The sequence below is a fragment of the Macrobrachium rosenbergii genome, chromosome 12 (assembly GCF_040412425.1).
Source record: "Macrobrachium rosenbergii isolate ZJJX-2024 chromosome 12, ASM4041242v1, whole genome shotgun sequence".
NCBI classification, from domain to species: Eukaryota; Metazoa; Arthropoda; class Malacostraca; order Decapoda; family Palaemonidae; genus Macrobrachium; species Macrobrachium rosenbergii.
Genome location: NC_089752.1, coordinates 71,472,851 through 71,495,220, shown reverse-complemented (window position 1 = coordinate 71,495,220; position 22,370 = coordinate 71,472,851). Strand labels below are relative to the sequence as shown.

The 22,370-nt window shown below is 45.0% G+C and overlaps 1 protein-coding gene across 1 annotated transcript in view; it reads right to left on the bottom strand.

The window, feature by feature from the left end:
• Window positions 1-18,549, bottom strand: part of RpLP0-like (ribosomal protein LP0-like) — a 159,995-nt gene extending 141,446 nt beyond the window's left edge. Inside the window, exon 1 of the mRNA XM_067112364.1 lies at window positions 18,288-18,549. Coding sequence (XP_066968465.1) covers window positions 18,288-18,315 — 28 coding nt within the window. The 5' untranslated portion in view covers window positions 18,316-18,549. The remainder of the gene's footprint in view (window positions 1-18,287) is intronic.
• Between the last annotated feature and the right edge of the window lie 3,821 nt (window positions 18,550-22,370).

Here is a 22,370-nt window from a genome sequence, read left to right as displayed (position 1 = left end):
ATGAAGTGTGCCCGCAACTGTGTTTGTGGAGTGAGCGCTTATGAACCAGGAACCAGGAACCCTTTCTCCGAAAGTAACTAATCGCATCCTTGACAGCAGACGGGAAGGATTCCACGGTGAGACAAGAAGTGCACACAGAAGCGGACGGAGTTTCTCAACCTTGATAAATAGACTAATATTCGCATCGGACATAAAGACATCCCCGCTGATGCCGGAACCAAACACTTGCAGATAAAGAACCTTAAACAAACTAAGCAGAGTTTAAGCTTCCGACTCTGCCTTCGCCACGACTTCCGGAAGAAGACAAATACAGTACTTATCTTTTCCCGCCTAAGAAACCAGCCTAAGAAACTTCCCTAAGCTCGCCCACCTTTTTATCTGCAGCTAAAACCGACAGAAAGAAAAACATCTAATCAGTTATCTTAACATTAGAACTTCTGACAAATCTCATGAGGGAGCCTGAGTCAGCAAGACCGGACATTAAACTTACGGGAACGTAATAAATCGAAGATCTTACTACTAGAAATTTTCGGGAAGATGGAAAAATATACTGCAAAGTGCTGAGCGGTAGCCAGCAATAGTCAAAAATGGAAGAATCTTGACTTTCCAAAGGAGTAAGAGAAAACCAGCTATTTCGGTTATGGCAGGCCTAAAGATGGAATGACCTTTCTTAAGACACAGACTTCCCCATGTCAAGCTGACCTGGTAAAGCTTATGGGTTGACTTTCTCAAGCTGAAAGAAACACTGTCTAGACATAGCTTCATAGTGTCTGGACTGTCTAACTGTTCGCTCGGCAGTCGCCCGCAACTAGGTTCATCACACAAGAGTTTGGATTATAATGGTGAAAATGCGGTTGTCCAAAAGATCTTCCGCATGAAGGAGAACATCGGAACTTCCGTAAGGAGCATTAGGAATTCCGGAACCGAGGGCGTTAGGGCCAGCAAGGAGCTACAGTCATAGACGTCTTGACACTCCCGCAATTCCTGATTACTTGATGAATGAGACCGAATTGCGGAAAGCATACATCTCTAAGTTCTAATGATCTTGTTCCCCCCAAGTTCTCAGGTACGACACGGAAGTTACGATGTCGCAAAGCAGATCCACTACTGTGTTGCGCACTAAGACTGAAAAACACCCGAGGGCTTCCCTTACAGCCGAGGTTCCCGAAGGTTATGACTCCTCTCATTCCTGATCCCCCTAAGGCCCGAAACCTGGGTCCTCCAAGGTTGCTCCCCAACCTTGATATGAGGCATCTGAGTACAAATGAATGTCGGGAAGAGGGGAGACTAAAGACCTTCCGGATGTCAGATGTGCTTCTTCTGACTATCACAGAAGATCTGACAAGCGAGAATCATTCCAGATTATACCTGCATTCTCGATGTGGAAGTCCCAGTGATTCCTGAGATATACCTGAAGAGAAAGCATGCGGAGACACAAGACCCTAGAATTAAAGTGAGAGAGAGAGAGAGAGAGAGAGAGAGAGAGAGAGAGAGAGAGAGAGAGAGAGAGAGAGAGAGAGAGAGAGAGAGAGAGAGAGAGAGAGAGAGAGAGAGGGGGAGGGAGGACATTAATTCTCCTTAAGAGGCTTCTTCAAGTGGGTACTGGCTGTTCCCTGCTGGACAGGAACACCTCTACTTCAACATTTATACCCTCGACGATGCATAATTGCCGACACTGGAGACATGAGTTACAAGCAACAAGTTTGTTATACTGGCCACATCCCCTGAACCCAGAGCAGCCACACTAATCATAGCTTGCTGTGACGCTACTGCTGACGACAGCTACACGAAATTGACCATGGAGGAGATATCCTCCTCCCTAAAAGACTGTTGCAGAGTGCAAAGGCGCCCTCAACAGGACCCTCTCCGAATGTTGGGATAGTGAGGCGGAAGCTTTAAAAGAAGTCCCTCCTCTTCTGCCACAGAACGTTGTACAGTCAAGCGAAATGTTAACCTGGTATGCCAGCCCCACTGACACCGAAGTGACGAGGTGCCAGGCAGTACCGGACTGGAGGGAGTACATCCATCTTGTTTGAGAAAACCCTACCAACCCGGACACATCCACATAGAGAGGACAAGGCCTCCGGATGACTGCAAAAGGTGTCCTCCAAGATACAAGCCTCCTTAGATGAAACTGAGACCAACAATTGACGAAGGAACCCGAGAGAGAAGAGCCTCAACAGATACGTTGAGAGAAACCATGACCCCTGCAGAAGGGTTATCCGCTACCTTGTTAAAACCCCTCCTGAATAGGAAACAAGGTTGAATCCTGCTTACTCGACCCAATCAAAGCCACTAACCTACATCTGCCACCCTTACTGCCTGCCTGACATGGCCAAAGCAGACCAGAGTCTTTAATGACTGAGCAACTACTGGTTCTGTCGTATATAGCGGCTCGAACATCGTTTGATTCGGTAGTGTAGGCTCCTCTGGAACCTTGGATTGAGGATAAGTGAGGATGAAGTCTACCATCCGCTTATACTTGTTCTCATAGCTGAAGGAGAACTAATATCCGGTACCAGATCTTCTTCTTCAAATGAACAATCCTTGTCAGACTGGTCCGACCAAGCCGGAGGATTGTTGGACTGGTCCAACCGAGCCGGAGGATTGTTGGGCTGGTTCGACCGAGCCGGAGGATTGTCGGACTGGTCCGACCGAGCCAGAACAGAAAAGAGGCAGGCCGACCCCTAGCAAACGTCGAACTCGAAAACCCAGAACTCGCTACACCTGGGTGCCTGAGACAGACACCTGACGTATCAATCGTGAACATACTGGAGGCGCCAAAGTAGGTTGCGCAAACCCTGCACCACCCAACAGGGACAACGCAACACCTGGGCCGGCCACACCTGGGCAGACCACGCCCACTCTTGAGAGCGCAGAGGCCACAACACCCGAACCACTCAAATCCGGATGTATGAAAACCGCATGAGAATGGGAATCCGGAACTGAAGACCCGGAATCAACCCCGAACCCACGTGGATGCCTAGACGGAGGGACAGAGAAACCTGCCGGAAAATTGAGAAAGAAGAAGCCGAAGGAGGGAAGAAGGAAGAACCCACACTTGGAGTAACCACCGGAGCGCCTACCGCCAACGTTGGACAGATGGAGAAGGTCGTAACTGGACCGAACTCAAAGGAGTATTGCAGGGGAAGTTATGAGTTACCGAACCAAAGGTAACAGAAGAAGGTAAATTACCAACTATCCTTGAGAATGGAAAGGCTGCGGAAACTATCGGTGCTGATACCCTGAACGCTGGTGCAGGCGGATCGCTGACTGCCGAAGCATCCGCAAGAATCGCGGAAGATACATTACGGTTAGGAACCCGTAAAGAATGAAATAAGGAATTGCTGACACCTCCACAAACACCTGAGAAGCAACTAGACCGGATGCCTGAGAAACTACAAGATTCGCAAAAGGTGATGAAGACGACGGATCCGTAAAAAGTACTCCTTCCCTTAACCCCGAAGAGAGAGAGGGAGCCGCTGAAGCTCTAATATACAGAGTTGAACCAAGAAAACCTTTGCTCTGCTGAGTTAAAAGCCAAGAAAACAGGATGAGCAACAAAGACCCCGAAGAGCAGACTGAAAAGAAGATTGAGAAGGGCAATAGAAGAAGGCTTAGAAGAAAAAGGGGAAAAGCGGGAAAATTCCGTAGCGGCCGAAGAGGCCATAGATTTCAAGGAAAATAGGCTGGTTCTGTTCCCCCCGCCCCTGCTAATCTTGACAGACATTATCAAAATCAGAAAATTCTTTAAGACATGATCATAAATATTGGAAAATTCGATCGCCAGAATTACCACCCTCGCAAGATGAAATAAATTTTAACCCCTGAAGGAAAAGGAACCTTCGAAGAAGGAGTATTCAAGGAAAAACAAAAATTCAGAACCAGATACATCAGAAACCAAATCTGAACGACCCTCCATGGATCTGGAAACCTTTGTTGCACAGAGCACGAAGCAGGAAGTAAAACCGATGATTGATCTAAATGAGAGACCTAAATATTAGCGACCCCAACCAAACCTGAACCCAAATAAGACTGCACGTTCAACTACTCTTCCTGAATACTTCGTAATTTAGAATTCCTACTCTTCTGAGTGATTCCTAATTCTAAATCCACCTTAGAATTTACATTTTTAGAGGGAAGGGGGAAATCTGCTGCCAACACTGCCTGCTCCGCGCTGGGGGGGTCGGCAGATTCTAGCTTTTTTAGGCCTGCGAATCTCCATAACCCCCAGCACCCGTTAGGGCTGGTTCTGGAACAGGCAGGGGGGCTGAAAAAGAACGATTAGTAACTACAACACTATTACTATCCTTATCTCTAATTTCCGTTAATTTAGTCATAAAGCTAGAAAAATCGACTTGACATACTCAGCTAGTAACTTGTCCTCTAACTTTTTGAATAATTCTTCCATCTGATCTACCGACCAAGACTCGTCGCCTATCTGACTGATACTACACTGCATCTTCCTACATAAAATACAAACAGAATGTCAATCGTGTTTGAGGGTACTCATCCTACGCTTGCAGGACGTGTAGGGCCGATGAGCGTCAGCATCTCCAGCAGTAAAAGGCTCTGTCGTCGAAGATGAAAACGAAGTTGAAGTATCGGCGCTAGCAGATGACGACGTCTTCTTGTTTGACTTATCCAATCGAGTCCAAAGTACCGATCCCAAGGTCAAAATCGGGAGAGAAGTTCCAAATCCCATCAATTAAGTGTCCACCCAGGAGAAAATACGTTGAAAACAGTCCAAATCGTGATCTGATGTCCAAATTCTTCAATGGGGGTTAGGCTAAATGACCAAAAGTTCGCCTGATGTGGGACACATCCACACAGCATGGCGAACAAAAAGCAATTGGGATCTTGGCCTCACTCGGCCGGGACATGCAGCAGTGTTGCCAATGGTACTTCAGGTAACTCATTTGACAGATTTTCCTATAAGTGTTGGTAACGCTGACAGTTAATTACCCACTTAGTGGGTAAAAGCTATGGGGATGTAGTTCGGGCTGGTCGCTGGTCAGGTGACCAGGGCTAATTCAGGTGTTCAGGGAGTGTATTGCAATAAGAAGGTTGAGAAAGGGCAATGGAAGAAGGTTTGGAAGCCATAGGGGAAAGGGAAATATCTGCAGTTACAGAAGAGGCCATAGATTTTAAGGAAAGAAAATATACTGATTCTGTTCCCCCCCCCCCCGATAATCTTGTAAGACATCATTCGCAAATTCAGGAAGAAGATTCCTTTAGACATGATCATAGATATTAGAAAATCCCAGATTGAGACAATGTCTAACTAATGACCTGTAACCCTTAGAGAGACCTAACACAACAGCATTATATTCTGCAATATTTAGAACCCAATCGACAGAATTATGATCACTGCAAAACGAAACTTTGTCCCCTGAAGGAAAAGGAACCTTCGAAGACATATCTAGCAACCCTTTGTTGCAGAGAGCCTGCTGCCGGAAATAGAATCGCCGCTGGATCTAACAAAGACGCCGAGACCTTAACCACACCTGACCCTGAGGAAGACTGCATCTTCAACTTCTCTTCCTGGCTACTTACTAAAGCACTATCCCTACTTGTCTGAGTCATGTCTAAATCTAAATTCACCTTCGAACTTATGTTACCAGAGGGAAAGGGGAAATCTGTTGCTAACACTGCCTGCTCTGTGCAGGAGGGGGCCGGCAGATCCTACCTTCAAGGTTTGTGGTTCTCCATGACCCCCGGCACCTGTTAGGCTGGTTCTGGAACAGGCAGGGGAGCTGAAAGAGAACAATTAGATTGTATCTCCCTTTTACTATTATTCTGATCTTTCATTTCCATTAATTTAGACATGAAACTAGAAAATAAGCTAGACATACTAGCTGTTAATTTATCTTCTAATTTTCTGAATAATTCAGATTCTAAAGCTTCTTTATCAAAACCCTGTGTCTTTACTGCTTGTTCCCTACACTTACTCTTAGAAGCTAAAGATTTCCTATGCTTTACATAAACCTCCATTTGCTCTATCGACCATGACCTACATTCATCACACCTTAGAGTGACATTACACTGAACCTTTCTGCATGCTATGCACAGAGAATGTCTGTCATGTTTGAGGGTACTCATCCTTCTCTTGCAGGGTGTGCATGATTGATGAGCTGCAGCATCTCCAGCAGTAGAGAGCTCGGTCGTAACAGCTGTAGCAGAAGTGGAAGCAGCGGTGCTATCCGAAGGGGGTGTCTTCCTGTCTAACTTATCCATTCCAAGTCCAAAAAACCAAGCCAAAGTCTAGATGAGAGAGAAGGTCCAAAACTAGGCGAAATAGTTCAATCCAGGAGAAAAGAGCGAAAATACTGTCCAAGTTATTATCCAGAATCCAAGATATTTATATATGGGGGTCGGGCTGAGAACCAAAAGTTCGCCTGATGCAGGAAACATCCAAGCAGCACGGCAAACAAAAAGCAATTGGGGATCTCAGGCTCACTCGGCCAGGACTTGCAGCAGTGTTGCCAATGGAACTTCCGGTAACTCATTTGACAAGATTTTCCTGTAAGCGTTGGTAACGCTGACAGTTAATTACCCACTTAGTGGGTAATAAGTTATGGGGATGTCGTTTGGGCTGGTAGGTGACCAGGGCTATTTCAGGTGTCCAGGAAGTGTATTGCAATATACAAATTACAGTAGGTCCTCGGGTTACACCCAAGATCCATTCTGACAGCAACGACGTAACCCGATTTTGTCCATGAATCAGAATTTAAGCATGCATAATGATGTGAATCAGTAAAAATAAAAAATAAACAAAAAAGAAAACAATTCCTGAGCACATACATAGAGTACAAGGGTAAATATTATCCTTACATTTACTGTACAGGAAATAAAAAGAAAATTCCTTACCTTTACTTGTATGGTTGGCTTGCGTACTGGGCATTGCAAAGTGGGGTGAGATAGCCTTCTACTGGGTGGGGGAAGGTGCTGGAGATACTGGGGCAGCTGAGTCTGGAGAGGCATGTGAGGTAGAGGGTACTGGATCTCCCAGGCTATGATGGAAGGATATCTTCCTCTTCTCATCCCAACTTTCCATGTAACACAGTAGGGAATCTATGACCCCTCTGACAACCTTAGTGTACTTGGCAGTGTTGGGGTCCTGAGCCTTAAACTTTGCCAGTCCCTCATCTATCAGGGCAAAACTATCTGCTAACTCCTTGGTTGTTAATCTCTTGGGCTCTGGGGTTGGTGTCTCTTCATCTTCTTCAATCATTTGCTTTTCTAGTTGAATGAGGTCCTCAGCAAATAATTCTTCTCCATGAGATGCCAGCAGCTCTGTGACATCATCAACCTCCAGCTCCAAGATGCTTGCTCAGTTCAACATTCTTGGTGACAGCTTCAACTGGCTCCTCAAAGCCATAGAAATCATACACAAATTGGGGACAATTTTTTCTACAGACCATTCAAGTTCATCTGCTTAACTTCATCCCAAGAATCAGAAATATTTCTTGTAGCAGCAAGAATGTTGTAAGATTTCCAAAGCTCCTTTAGAGTCAAGTTCTTGTCCTTACCAGGTACCCTGAAAGCCAAAGCAAATGTCCTTCTGAAGTAGTAGGCCTTGAAAGTAGCAATGACACCTTGTTCGATAGGCTGTAAAAGGGAAGTGGTATTAGGTGGAATGAGAACCATCTTGACATCAGGATGAAAGTCATCCAAATGGGCAGGGTGACCAGGGGCACTGTCCAACGCTAGCAACACCTTAAAGGGCAGCCCCTTTTTAGCACAGTACAGGCAGTCCCCGGTTATCAGCGGGGTTCCGTTTCTGAGGGTGTGATGATAACCGAAAATCGGCGATTTTCGGGGGTTACTGGCGCCGAAAAGCGCCGATTTTCAGTTATCGGCGGCTCTGCTAGGTATGTATTGGTGCCAATACCCAATTATTGATGCCAATAAGCGGAAATCGGCGATTTTCGGCGCCGAAAATTGCCGATTTTCGTCGCTAGACAAGTACCATAAAACCGGATCGCTGTTAACTGAGGCCGCCGTTAACCAGGGACTGCCTGTACTCCTTACCTCTGGCACAAAATAGTTGGTGAACCAGTCCTCAAATATCTGAAGTGTCACCCATGCCTTCTTGTTCGATTTCCAAATGACAGGCAGTTGACCCTTCTGAATGCCCTTCAGTGACCTTGGATTCTCTGCCAGATACACCAACACAGGTTTCAGCTTGAAATCACCAGCAGCATTAGCCCCAAGAAGCAGAATCAGTCTCCCCTTGCTGACTTTGTGGCCTGGTGCTGTCTTCTCCTCCTTGGCAATGTATGTATGGGTAGGCATGCACTTCCAGAACAAACCTGTCTCATCTTCATTAAACACCTGTTCAGCACAATAACCCCCTCCCTGATTACCTCAGCCAATGGACTAAGAAATTAACTTGCTGCTTTCTCATCGCCACTAGCAGCGCTTCCTCTTGCACATAAGGTTATGCAAATTTGCACGGGCCTTAAACCACATGAACCAACCTCTGCTAGTCCCAAACTCTTCACTTTCACTCCCTTCCCCCGTTTCTCTTTTCAAGGTTTCAAAGACTTTTAGCCTTCTCCTGGATCAACATTAGTCTACCCGAGATAGGCCACTGATGCTGGTCTTCCAGCAAAAGCGCTAATATCATTCCATCTCAAAAATGAGTCCACTATGCTGCTTTGTAATCACAGTTGATTTCATAGGAACTGATCCTTTCACATGTTCAAGTATGTGCTTTTTATCTTTGATGATCATCAACACAGTAGTATGACTAAACCCAAGCACGTGGCTGATGTTCGACAGTGTTTTGCCCTTTTTGGACCGCTTTATTATATCAACATTCACTTCCCTGGAGATGGCTTTTCTTTTCTTCATAGCACTTCCATCAGAAGAGAGACAGCGAATGAAACACAATTCAAGATGGCATACAGCGAGTGAGTGACCGACGCCATCTTCCTCGTATTCTGGTGCAGGACGATGTTATTTGTCCACTCAGCACACAAACTAGTTCTGCGTGAAGTTTGAATTTATGTCTGAATGACAAAACAAGAATTTTTTAATAAATTCATCAGAGATTGTGAGACATAACCATGAAACAATGCAGGTCAAATATGACGTAAACCGAAAACTTGCTGTACTTTTAAAATTTGTCATTTGTTCCTACACATTATATAAACCATTGGTCTTTATGTGAGGAAAACTTCATTCCTTGGTGCGAGGAATCTGACTAAGCTTCTCAACTGACTGATAGTTCGCCACACCTGGGCCTCCTTCCTGGTCATGTAGAGCAGAGGAAGGAGTCCCTGCCTCTGACATGTTGAACATAAGTGTGCTCAACTGCCAGACTTCTGGACCTTCTTGAATGAACAGGTGTGTACATAACATTAATTAAAAATAGGCTTGGTTAAATCTAAGTCAGTGACAATAAAGCTATATACAACTAATGGGTTTGATTTATTGCCAAGCCCTCTCTCCCCTTGTTAGAGAGAGGGTAGGACTTGCTCCTATTAATCTACAGAATACAGATAATAGAAAGAGTGATCAGTTGCACAATTCACCAGCATCAGTCACCAGTCTAGTACGTGACGGCTTGTTAACCCTTTAACGCCAACTGGACGTATTTTACGTCAACAAAAGTTGTCTGTCGGGTGCCGAGTGGACGTAAAATATGTCGACTACAAAAGTTTTTTAAATATTTGCGGAAAAATACTTATAGGCATCGTTTGCGAAAAATTTTAAATCACACGCCTTGAGGAATGCTGGGAGTTCACGGATCATGCTGTTGTTTTGTTTACAAGTGTGACCCAGATGCGCATGCGCAAATTTCTTTCTTATCCCATAAGAAAGCATCAGCTAACTGCTGAAAATCTCAGAAATTCTTTAGTCACTTTGTTGTAATTTTTGCACTGTTTTCTATTAGCCTTTACATAAAGTTTTATATATATGAAAATGTGCACAATTTCATGTAGAATACAACAAAAAATAACTCATGGTTGTGGCTTTTATAAATTTTGACATATTTTCATATAAATCATGGTAAGTGCCAAAATTTCAACCTTCGGTCAATTTTGACTCGACCAAAATGGTCGAAAAATGCAATTGTAAGCTACAACTCTTACATTCTAGTAATATTCAATCATTTACCTTCATTTTGCAACAAACATGAAGTCTCTAGCTTAATATTTCGATTTATGGTGAATTTTTAAAAAAAACTTTTTCCTTACGTCCGCACTAACTCTGCTGAAATTCTCAGAAATTCTTTAGTCACTTTGTCATAATTTTTGCACTGTTTTCTATTAGCCGTTACATGAAGTTTTATATATGAAAATGTGTACAATTTCATGTAGAATACAACAAAAAATAACTCATGGTTGTAGCTTTTATCAATTTTGACATATTTTCATATAAATCACAATAAGTGCCAAAATTTCAACCTTCAGTCAACTTTGACTCGGCCGAAACAGTCGAAAATTGCAATTGTAAGCTAAAACTCTTACATTCTATTAATATTCAATCATTTACCTTCATTTTGCAACAAATGGGAAGTCTCTAGCACAATATTTCGATTTATGGTGAATTTTTGAAAAAAAACCTTTTTTTTTACGTCCGCACATTATGAATTCATGCATCATTTTGTGATAATATTTTCTCTGTGTTGCTTTGATCGTTTTACAATTTGTTATATATCAAAATCATTGCAATTTAGTGTACAATACAATGAAAAAAAATTAAATCCTTAACTTTAACCGTTTTGTTCACAGTGCGATTTGTATACAATTATATATGAAAATTTTTTTTCGTGCTGTCATATATTCCAATATTTATATATGATAATTATATTTTTTTTCATTTCTGATGGTTGCACACTAAACTTCAGGCAATGAGAAAAAAAGGAGCCAAAAATTAACTCTTAATCGTAAAAACTAAGCGTGCTGTGATTTTTTGAAAAGAACTTTCTTTCCGCTTCGGTGCTAAATCTCAACTGCGCCGGCATATGGTAGACACTTTTGTAAATAGAGGCTCAGAGTTTAAGGGTTAACCTCCCCTCTGCCCGTAGGGAAGAGGAAGGTTAAGAAAAGAGAAAGGGAGGAAGCCAGTCACTCACACATGCACACTCTCTTTCACAGCCGAACACCTTAGGTGAGATGCTACCTGTCCCACTAGGGGAGATGGGTAAGCTACACAACTTGTTGAGCAGCCACCACAGGACCCAAGGAAAAAGTGTCCAAGGACTTGTGGGCATGTCCCGAAGGTAGGGGGTGGTGGTCTGAACCCTGCCTTCAGTACCTGAGGAACCGACAGATTCTTCCTGAATGTGAGGGACAGAGCAATGGCCCTGACCTCATGAGCTCTCGACCGGAACATACTGGTGTCCTCCTCACCAGATGCAGAATACGCCCATTTGATCGCCTCAGGAAGCCAGAAAGAAATGGTGTTCTTGGGACACCTCTTTCTTGGTTGAGCCAGTGCTAAGAGAGCTGTTGAGTTCTCTTAAGATAGCACCACAGCACCATAACTGGACTGTATCATTATCAACAAAGTCCTCTTGGGAGGGGACTGAGAAGGACTCGAACATGGTGTTAGAGACCGACGGATTCTGAGTCTTCTCTACCAAATCCAGGACGAAATTGAGCGCAACGGATCCCCATCCCCTTCTTAAGGAAAGTCCATGAAGTTCGCCTACTCTCTTCGTGGATGCCAGGGCAAGCAAGAAAACGGTCTTGAGGATCAAGTCCCTGTCTGACGACTCTTGTTAAAGGCAGGTACCATGCACGAGTCAGATTCCTAAGAACAAGAATCACATTCCACGTAAGGGGCCGAGTTCCTAAGAGGGCAAGACCTTTCGAAGCTTCTCATCAGCAAAGACATCTTCAGCAAGGAGGAGATATCAACGTCTTTCAGGCGAGGGACTGGGCCCAGGGGGGCCCTGTAGCCCATGACAGCTGAGACAGAGAGAAGCTTCTCTCAGCGAAGAAAGACGTGAAAGTCTGCTACCTGCTGATTAGTAGCTCTGACCAGAGAGAGACCCTGTCTATGACAGTAACCACAGAAGATGGCCCATTTCCCCTGGTACACAGACGTTGAAGAATGACGCAGGTTTCCAGACATTTGTCGCTGTGTATCGAGAAAAACCTCTCACTTGAAAGAAATGCTGGACAGTCTCCAGCTGTGATGTGAAAGGGACTCCACTGACTAGTGGTACTGTTCTGTGTGTGGGGTTGACACAGAAGATTGTGCCTGGGGGGAATCTCTCTCGGTCCCTCGGAGAGCAGAGCTACCAGGTCCGGATGCCATATGGCATGTGGCCATTTGGGAGCCACCAGGGTCATTCTGAGATTCGGGGTGATCATTGCCCTGTTGATCTCCTCGTGAATAAGACAAAACAGGAAAAACGTACAGGTTTAGGTTGTCCCATGGGTGCTGGAAGGAGTCTTCTGCTGCAGCTCATGGGTCTGGCATGAAGGAACAAAACACCTGTATCTTTCTGCCCTGCCATGTGGCAAACAGATCGATTGACGGTCAACCCCAAAGGTCGAACAGCCTCTCCATAATGTCTGGGTGAAGGGACCACTCTGTCCCTATCACATGAACCTGGTGACTGAGCTTGTCTGCCACTACATTCCTCTTGCCAGGAACGTGGGCTGACAGCTCTACCAAGTGTGGTACTCCCACTCGTGCACCTGCAATATTAACAGATGTAGCAGAAGAGACACTAGGCCCACCCTGCTTGTTGACATATACCACTACTACCGTGGTGTTGTTGCTCATCAACACCACAGAGTGCCCCATCACTCGATCCTGAAACTCTTGGAGAGCCAACAAGGCTTCCTTGAGCTCCAGGATATTGGTGTGAAGGTGCCTGTCATTCGGGCTCCACACACCTGAAATCAGCAACTCCTCCAGGTGCGCGCCCAATCCCTCGCTCGATGCATCCAAGAACAGAAGCATCTCCCAAGGGAAGGAATGGGGAATCCCCTGCCAGAGACCAGAACTCCTTCATCCTCCACTGAAGGGAACGAAGGTGAAGCTGCCCATGAAGGACTAGCTTCTCCAGGGATGACAGGTGACCGAGAACGACTTGCCACTGCTAAGCTGGTTACTCCTATCGAGACAGGAATGACTGCGCTACCTCCCAGAACCCGCTTATATGCAAGTCTGAGGGGAAGACTCTCGCTGCTACCGTATCTAATAGCAAGCCCAGGTACTTTATCCTCTGCTTGGGTATGAGATCAGACTTCTCGAAGTTTACCACAACTAGTTTGTGGCAAAACTCCAGAAGGTCATCCTTGTCCTGGAGCAATTGCGACTAAGAGCTCGCCAGGATTAGCCAGTCGTTGAGATACCTCAAGAGACATATCCTGTGCGGACGTACCCAAGATGACACCGGGGTGAACAAGCATGAACACCTGGGGAGCAGTTGAGAGCCTGAAACAGTGCCCTAAATTGGGTGTTCCCATGAGGACCCTTCGAAGCCTGGGACTTCTTAGGGCCCATAGAGGAAGTGCCAGCCTGACCCAAAGGTGGGGCTGCAGTGGCACTTGAAGCCCCGGAGGTCTTTGCCACTGCTGGTGGACAAGTTGGTCGTTGTTTTCAACTTGTAGTTTGTCTACTGCAGAATCTACCGACTCTCGAGGGAAGAGAGAGGTAGAACCCAGCAACTCCATGCCGTAAAGCCAATACCGACTCTGGGCCCATGAACTTCGATACTTGAGACAGGACAGTGTCCCTCCTCTTAAGCACCAAGTTTGCCATCTGGTGGGCTAGGTAGGAAATGACCCTACCTCCAGAACGGTTCAGTCATGCGAAGGTGGCTTCCTCCTCAGGTTCATGGAACTCGAAGAAGCAGCGACCTTGGACAATGTGAGAGACCACAAGTCCAACCATGAGACTGCCTGAAATGCTGCCATGGCAGCCGATTCCAGGTTTGCTGCAAGAAGGTGATACCCTCTGCACCAAGCTGCTGCAGTGACAGACCCGGACCCAGACGAACCAAGTCTGGGTTAACCTCTTTGGGTGGGAAAAGCTTCTCCAAGGGCGTACAGAAGTGCTTCTGTCGAGGGAGAGTAGTAGGAAGCATCTTATCCAAACAGCTAGAGCGAAACGAATTCTCCTCTCCAGAGACCAGAGAGTTCACTTGCTCTAGAACCCCTTCGGAGAAATCAGACCACGGTAGGCCCAACGAGGCTCTGGTAGGGTTCCTTCTTGGGTCCCCAGTGGGCTTTGAGGGCAGACGGACGATCCACGGACGTGACCATGGTTCCTTTCCCGTGATTGCTGTGCCGACGTATCAGCCCCATGATCTCTGCAAAAGTCATCTGCAGCTCGCGGGTGCCCGTGTCATGAGGGAATGAACCCTGGGGTCCTTCTAGAACACTGTCCTCCATGGCTACTCTCCTCAGCAGAACCCCCAAGCCCCTGCTCAACCACTTGGGCATGCAACCAGGTCAATCTGAGGACTGAACCTGGAATGTAAAATCTGAGGACTGAACCTGGAATGTAAGCCTTTGTGGGAGGGCTGCCTTGGGACATGGCATCCCAATTACGAACCCTTCTGTCTGGCTCGTGGCCCCCGGTGTAACCCCAGGAGGTTGAGGGGACAGGTGAGAGGGGTCGAGCACCTTTCTCGGACCTGCCGGAAGCCGAAGCATCGACATGAGAGGTAAGCCGTGAGTGATCATCAACCTGCGTTGACAATGACTACAAGGGTCTAGGAGAGCGAACCCACTCATGCGAACATGGGTGGCAGGTGCTACCCTGAGGAGAGCGAACAGGTTCACATGTACGTGAGCGGAAGCTATCCACAGGTGAGCAGGCTCGTTCGCGCAAATGCAGGCAAGGGCTGACCCAGGGAGAGTGATCACACACTCTCGGGCATGCACCCAGGATGTCCTCTCAACGTGCTCCAGTCTTCTTCGAGGCCGTGGCCTCAACACACAAAGAAGACTGTGACTGACCTTCCTGAAGCTTCTCCAGGTGAGCGGACTTGTGGGCCAGCTGCACCTGCATGCTTGGCACCCACTCTCTCTCACTTACCCATGATGCGGAGGTCTGTGGGGCCCCACACAGCAATGGAAGAGCCCACTCCAGTCTGGGCAACCCGGGTCAAGGAGAACGCTTTCGCCTGGGCGAAGCGTTCTCCCGAGGAAAGCAGAGTGGCTCACACAAGTCGAGCCATGTACTCGGCTCCCCCAAGCCAAGTTGGCCACGCGAATGTGGTCGGGGACTGGGAGGAGTCGAGTGCTCGGCTGGCTGGAGAGAACTTGCGCTGTCCTCTGGGCGCGCCCCAGTCTTCTTCGAGGCCAAAACCTCTCGGGAAGACTGAGTAGGGGACCTCTTCTCTACCTCACCAGGTGTCTGGACCCGAGGGACCGGCGCACCTTCCTGGGAACCTGGCTTGGCACTCGAACAAGTACCAGCAAGAAGAGTCGGAGCACCTGCATGCCCTGACTCTTTCTCCCATACCGTGCCAGGGTCTGTACGGAGAGAGGTTTCTCTCATACCAGACTGGGGTACTCGGAGCGGCTCGCGAGCGAGTGTCCGACATGTTCCCGCTGGCCTTAAAAGCAGGCTTCTTCGGTGCAGCGGGGGGAGTGCAAACTGCGGTCTGCACCCCCTCGGCTCCCGATACGACTGACCTGGGGGTCAACGCATCAGTTCCCTGGTCCGTGAAGGAGGCAGTCCCTTAGAAGTCTTGGTGCGAGACTTCTGGGGGAGGCAGGCTTCTTCTTCTTCGGCTGGTCGCAGCCAGGGGGCCAGGAAAGCAGGTGCAACCCGGGTAGCGGAGACGGTGCGCGGGCCAGCAGCTACCGGGGCAGGTGCAGCAGTGTGGGAGCCAGGAAAGCCAGTAGGCAAAGTCTGGGTTGGAGGCACAGGTGGTGCACGGGAAGCCAGGCCGGGTCGAGAGTCAGGGTAGCCAGGAGTTGGAACCATGGTAAGGAATGAGCATGGGTCAGCTACAGGAGCAGGCATGGAAACGAATGGTACAGAAGATGTCACCATCTGCGAGGGGACAGGCATGGATAATAGGGCCAGGAAACCAGGTGGCAGCGGCACAGAATGGAACGTGGCAGGAGCGGTTGACACCTGGGTGTCCAGGTGCGAGACCACCGTCACAGGAAGCTTTCCAAATGATGACATGGTGACGGTTGTGGTGGTGGATGTGGTGGCTGCGTGGGTCATCACCAGAGCACCTGACAAATGGGATCCCTCCAGTGATGGAACGCCAGGAAGACCCAGGTGCAGCCAGGCAGAGGCGAGATCAGGTACCTGGCTACCAACAGATGCTTTCACACTCAAGCCTGAGGATAGAGTTGGGTAAAAAAGGGAAGCCTCTACTTGCTCCAGGGGGAAAAAATTCACCCTCGGAGCGAGGAGAGGCCCCAGAGAGGAAGTCCTGAACGTCCGCTCCCCCGCGGCCTTCCACACCCGATGAAACGAATGGGGAAGGGGAAGGTGAGTCCTCACCTGAGGGAGAGGCAGCAAGAAGGGGAAGCTTGCTGGGAGGGAGAAAAGATCCATGTATCAGCCACCATGGGAGTCGTCGGGGCGTGTTACCCTCGGATGACGCCTTGGCGGACTTCCTACGGTATCATCTCCTCCCCTCAAACTTCGCCCACTGCTCGGCCGACCAGGAACAACACTCCGAACAGGGAGAAGAGCATGAACACACACGTCCTCTGCAGGTGGGGTACTAAAAGTGTTACATTTCTTGCCTCCCACCCCAGGACACACGCTGCGGGAAGGAGGGCTTAAGGGATTTATCCATATTCATTATCACACAGAAACCAAAAAAGATCCCACCGGGAAAAAAGCTCAAAGGCAGTCAGGGCAGAGAGCGAGCAACACACGTCTTCAGCCCACGACGGCCGAAAGCAAATTAGAAGTTTACATCTGGGCAGGCAGTACTCCCGCCTCCCAGATGGTAGTTAACTGCCTAACCACCTTGTTCGAAAGTTCAACGGCCGTTTCCAGCCTACGTTGAAAGTAATTCCTAATGTAAAGGACTGACGGTTTGTATGTCGTGTTCGAACAAAAAAGCTTAACAACAGGCGAAGAGATCCGAAAACACGTCTGCAATGCATGATGGCTGAAAACACACTGGAATGTTTACATCCAGGCAGGCGGCATTCCTGCCTAACTGATGGTAGTTACTGCCTAACCACCTTGTTCAAGAGTTTAATGGCCGTGTCCAGCTTCGCCGTTAGTAATTCCTAATGTAAAGGATGATGGTTTGTATATTGTGTCAGAACAAATGTCGTTTTACCGTGCTGATAACAACTAAAATTTTGAGTAATATCTATAAACATTATATATATATGCAATTAGTTTTCAGTACACCGTTGATCGAGCGCTGGGAAGGAAGTGTCCAATTGCCATTCATTTTGCATCAGTATTTGGGGGAACGCCATATTGGATTCAAAATTGCCTTCAACACTTATTTTACGAAGACTTCACATGCTTATTTCCTATAGCTCATTTTGTTGTTGAAGCTTCAATGTTTTGAAAGGTTTTCTTAAAGGTTTAATTTTTTTGTTATTTCTCCAATTAAATATTGAGTGAAATGAAAATTCTGCCACTGATGTCTCATGCCCGATCGTTTACCCTATTGCAAACTAATATTTATCACCAAATAAATAGCATACATGTAAATAATTGAGGATTTTTTCTAAGTTTCAATTTTGTGAAATGCACTTAACCTAGGGACATTTGATTTCCCAGGGACTAAACATGGCAAAACAATGTAGATGAATCAGTGTTTAGTGCTAGGGCTCATGTGGAACTGGAGTTCGGACCGGAAACGAACTTTTACCGGGGGCTAAGCCCCTGGACCTCCCAGTGAAGGAGACTCCACTTTTTACCAAGAGTTCCCCTCTAGGATAACACTGCACATGAACGACAGCATTCCAGGATAACCAGCTTCCAACTTCTGAGGTTAATTAGTCGACCAACAAAAAATAACGTAAATTCTTAATAAGCACCAAAATACTATAGGAAAAATTAATTTCCAAAGTAGCCTAATACCCCATGCGGAGTTCCTGCTTAGCCAACCCTAGGAGAACTGTTAACCAGATCAGTGGTCCGGTTAAACAAAGATATACTTAACTTTTCGTGCTTAGTCGTACCGGCTAGGCTAATAGTTTAACTGGCTTCCATAAGAATTTGCGCATTACAGTTTCACCATTAGCCTAAGATGTAACAAATCACCTTCTTCCTAACATTCTGAACAAATCACCTTCTTCCTAACATTCTATAAGTACAGAAAACATAAACCACTGAAAAACAGCATAGGCTCTGATACATACTTTTCTTGTCCCTCTTTGACTTGGGCATCGTGATGGAGTCCGACTTCGGTGTCCTACTCTTGGGTTACTACACAACGTACAAACGTAGACTGGTCAAAAACGCTTCCCTTTATATATATAATTTTCCTTCGCGTATTTCAGGTTTAACCGCTTTGCTATTTTTAGCTGTGTTCTGTATACGTAGGTGCAATATCTATCGGAATACGAATTTTGCGACAATCACGACACGTGCCGTCTGATGTATTAGTAGTAGCAGCATAATGCATCATATGAAGCGGCTCCCTTGCCGTTCTAAATTGGTACCAAGCATTTATAAAGGACCTGGAAATTGGAAACAGACACGCTAATCCAAGTAGGTAGATTACTTAAAGTTCCTTAGTAGCAGAAAAAAACTTTCAACAATAAGGCAGAGAAGCCAGGGGAGAAGAGGAGAAAGCAGAGGTAAAATTAACACAGACAGGATAAAGGAACTGGAAGTAATTCATAATGAGCTTTAGGACAAGGTAAAAGTACTAAAGGAAAAATGGGAGATTCCATAGAATGCGACTGTATTAGAGACGTTGTGGAAGGTTATTGGTAGCTTGGAGAATTCAGAAGTGAGAGGGAAGACATAATAGTGTAATGAAATAATTGGAAGACGAGGAGAAGAGAAAGGACAGAATAATGCACTACTATATAATACACCAGAGTCGGAAAAGGAGATTACAGAAGAGAGAGCACAAGAGTGTTGTGTAGAGATCTATTTGATAATTCATTAGGGTTAGGACGTGTAGAGGTAGAAAAGATGAAAGAGAGAGGCCCAGTGGTATGCCACTAACGACAAAAAGTGCGTAAAATAAACGCAAAAATCTGAATAATGCAAGGAAGTTGAAAAATGAACACAATCCAATCAAGAAGAAAATAGAAGTAGAGATTTAACTAGAAAAGAAAGAGAAAAGGACAAACAACTAAGGGAAGAACTCATACAAAAAGAGGCAGGGGAAAAGTCTGGTACATAAAAGAATATGGAGCAGAGGGAGCAAGATGAAGCAGTAATGCAGGACTAACGTCCGCGGGAATTGCAGTAAAGAGAGGGAAAGACAAAATACCTGAGTGCAGTAGGAAAATGAAAGCAAACGATGGAAAAGGAAAATAAATCTAAGCATATGATACACAATAAGCAAAAGCCACAAAAGGAAAATAGGACACGTCATATAATGTTGATCATTAGACAAGGTTTGATAAAGGAAAAAATACGGAAATATAAAACATACAGAATGAGAACAAACCACTTAGTAACATGCCAGAGACACAACAAGCAAGGGACAAAGTAAATGTCAGTAAAGGAGCACACAAATTAGAAACGGTGAGAGAGCCAAAATACAAGAAAGTGGGAAGATTGATAGTGTTATTTCAGGAAAACTTAAAAAAAAAACAAGTAAAATATGCGCCGGTTTCTTCGGCGCAATCGAGTTTTCTGTACAGCCGCCACAGCGTAGCCTATAATCAAGGCCGCCGAAAATAGATCTCTCTTTCGCGGCTCATACAGTTTATGAAGAGTGTTGAAGAAAGGGAAACTGGTTTGCTGAAAGGTGTGCTGAAGGAACTGAACGAGGATGGAAGCAATAAATTGATAAAAGTATATTACATGGAAGATACAGGCATAGATGCAAGAATACTTAAGGCGATCAAGAGCAAGGAAGAGAAAAGGATAATAAGAGCTAGAAGGGAGAGGTCAGCAGTTATAATAATTTCGAAATTTACCGGGAATTGAAAACAGGAGTAAGAGAAGATAGAGTTTAAACGACAGGGAAAACACAGAGGAGGACAAATTGCATATTGCGTCGGGCAGCAGTGGATGATTTCAACCACTTGATATCGAAGAACGAATAAAATCTACAGAGGTACAGCTGCCATATCACAAAAGAGAGAAAAATACATACGGAAACTTCTTCTTTACTGAAAACCGAATAGAAGAGGAGAAAGACATGCTGCAGAGAATGTGGAAGACAAGCGACCATTGCTGGATTTTGGCGGAGATTCGTCCGAGAAACGGATGATGACGTCACACTTCGAAGATGACGGAAGTAGCGGAAAAATTTTTCCGCCATGTATATTCACATGGCAAGAAAGGAAAATAACACTTGTAGAATGAAAATTTTACACCAAAATTTTGTATTTGAGTTTTTAACCGTTTCTACATTTATGAATGGTTTACTGATAATGAATTACATTTGGAATTGGGCCATCACTCACCCACTGACGGCCTGGAGAGAGTGGCGGAAAATTTGACGAGGCAGAAACTTTGTCTATGGCTGATTTCCCAGATATCCTACCTCTGTGAGGTAAGGCAATCATACTTTCATTATATTTAACCCATTCATTAATAAGCCTTTATAAAACATCATTAATAATGGAATAAACTGACATGACGTCTCAAACTTGAACAGGTACTTTGTGAATATTCAAACACTAGCGCTACACGACTTGAGTTTCAAGTCGTGTAGCGCTATATAGTGTGAATTCAAGGGAAATATCAGTTAAACTTCTCGGTTCAATTCGGTTCTGAGAAAAGTCACTCGCTAGCGATTGACAACGAAATAATATCGAGCATTTTTGTTTTTCGTACGAACACAATATTAGTAATGGAACTTAGCATGGATAGAATGTGTACCGCATCTTTTGACTACATTTAGTCTCTATCCTAAAGCTATAGTCAGTCTACGATGGGATGAGAGAGATTCGAACAAAGCCATTAGAGCTGATGTTTTCTATTGATTGCTGCAGCTACGACGAAAAACTGCAGACAAGTAGGGCGAAAGTGAGAATACGCAGTAAGATTTCTTGAAAGGGGTCCTTTGAAAATAAACGTGAGGAAATTGAGGAGGTTATGGTGTACATTAATTAAAATTTGGCCTTGTTCGAATCTCAAGATTCTCATGCCGTCGTAGTCAGACTATAGGCGCACTATATAGGTCTAATCGTAACTCGAAACGAAATATACTTCTGTCGTTGATATGGTCAAGTTGAGGAAATCTACCTACGTCTAGTTATTGCAAAATCTTATTTAGATCATAAAAATAATTGCATACCAGTTATGTACTGACTCGCCAGTCTAGGCTGAATATTATTTTGCATTAGGCTATTGGTGATTATTGATGAAATAACAAACTTCTGCATGTTGCAATTATACATTATTAATAATGACATTTAGCATACATGAAAGTGAAATATAAAGTATTTATACATAGCTCCTGCATACATGTAGGCTCTATCCTAAAACTAGTACTAAAATAGGTCTAATCACACAGAAATTAACTTTCTTCCGTTGATATGATAAACTTTAAAATAGTAAACAAGCTTTACAAATCATGTAATTTTAGTTACATCAAGAATCTGTTGAGTGTGCACTAATCATCACTAAGTGTTTGCGTGCTGACATCCTGGCTTTACTTTGAACAGACACGATATTGTTATCCATTAGTGAATAAGGTGTGTGTGTGTATATGTACAGTACATATATATGTATAGTATGTATATATATATACACACATATATATACATATATGTATATATATATATATATATATATATATATATATATATATATATATTATAATATTAATTATGCATATATACTGTTTCTCAAACGTGTTTGCATGAGTTTTCTGATCAATTCTTGTGAATTATCAAATATATTAGAAATTGTTGCTTACAAATTTCCCTTGGGAAGATATATGAATTTTTTGCTTTGGTAGAAACTTTCAAAATGATACTTTCAGGGAACTATGCTTGTTTTTATAGAGACTGGATGGGGTACATGAACATACGTAAATTTTTACAGTAGTTTATCATTTTGCTGTAAACCTAAAATGGACATAAATACTTAGATTGTTTTGCCTGATCTCTTGGATGTACACCTTAGCTTGTCTCGCGGATTCAACATTCTTCTTATCAAGTGGTAATATACGGGCTACTGTAGAGCAAGAGCCCGTGCCAGCACAAGGCTGGCTAAATCTGAGTAGTAAGTGGTAATAATGAAAGTAGCACTAGTAAATGGTAATTTTTATATACGTACACTATCAACAGCACTACCATCGCTAC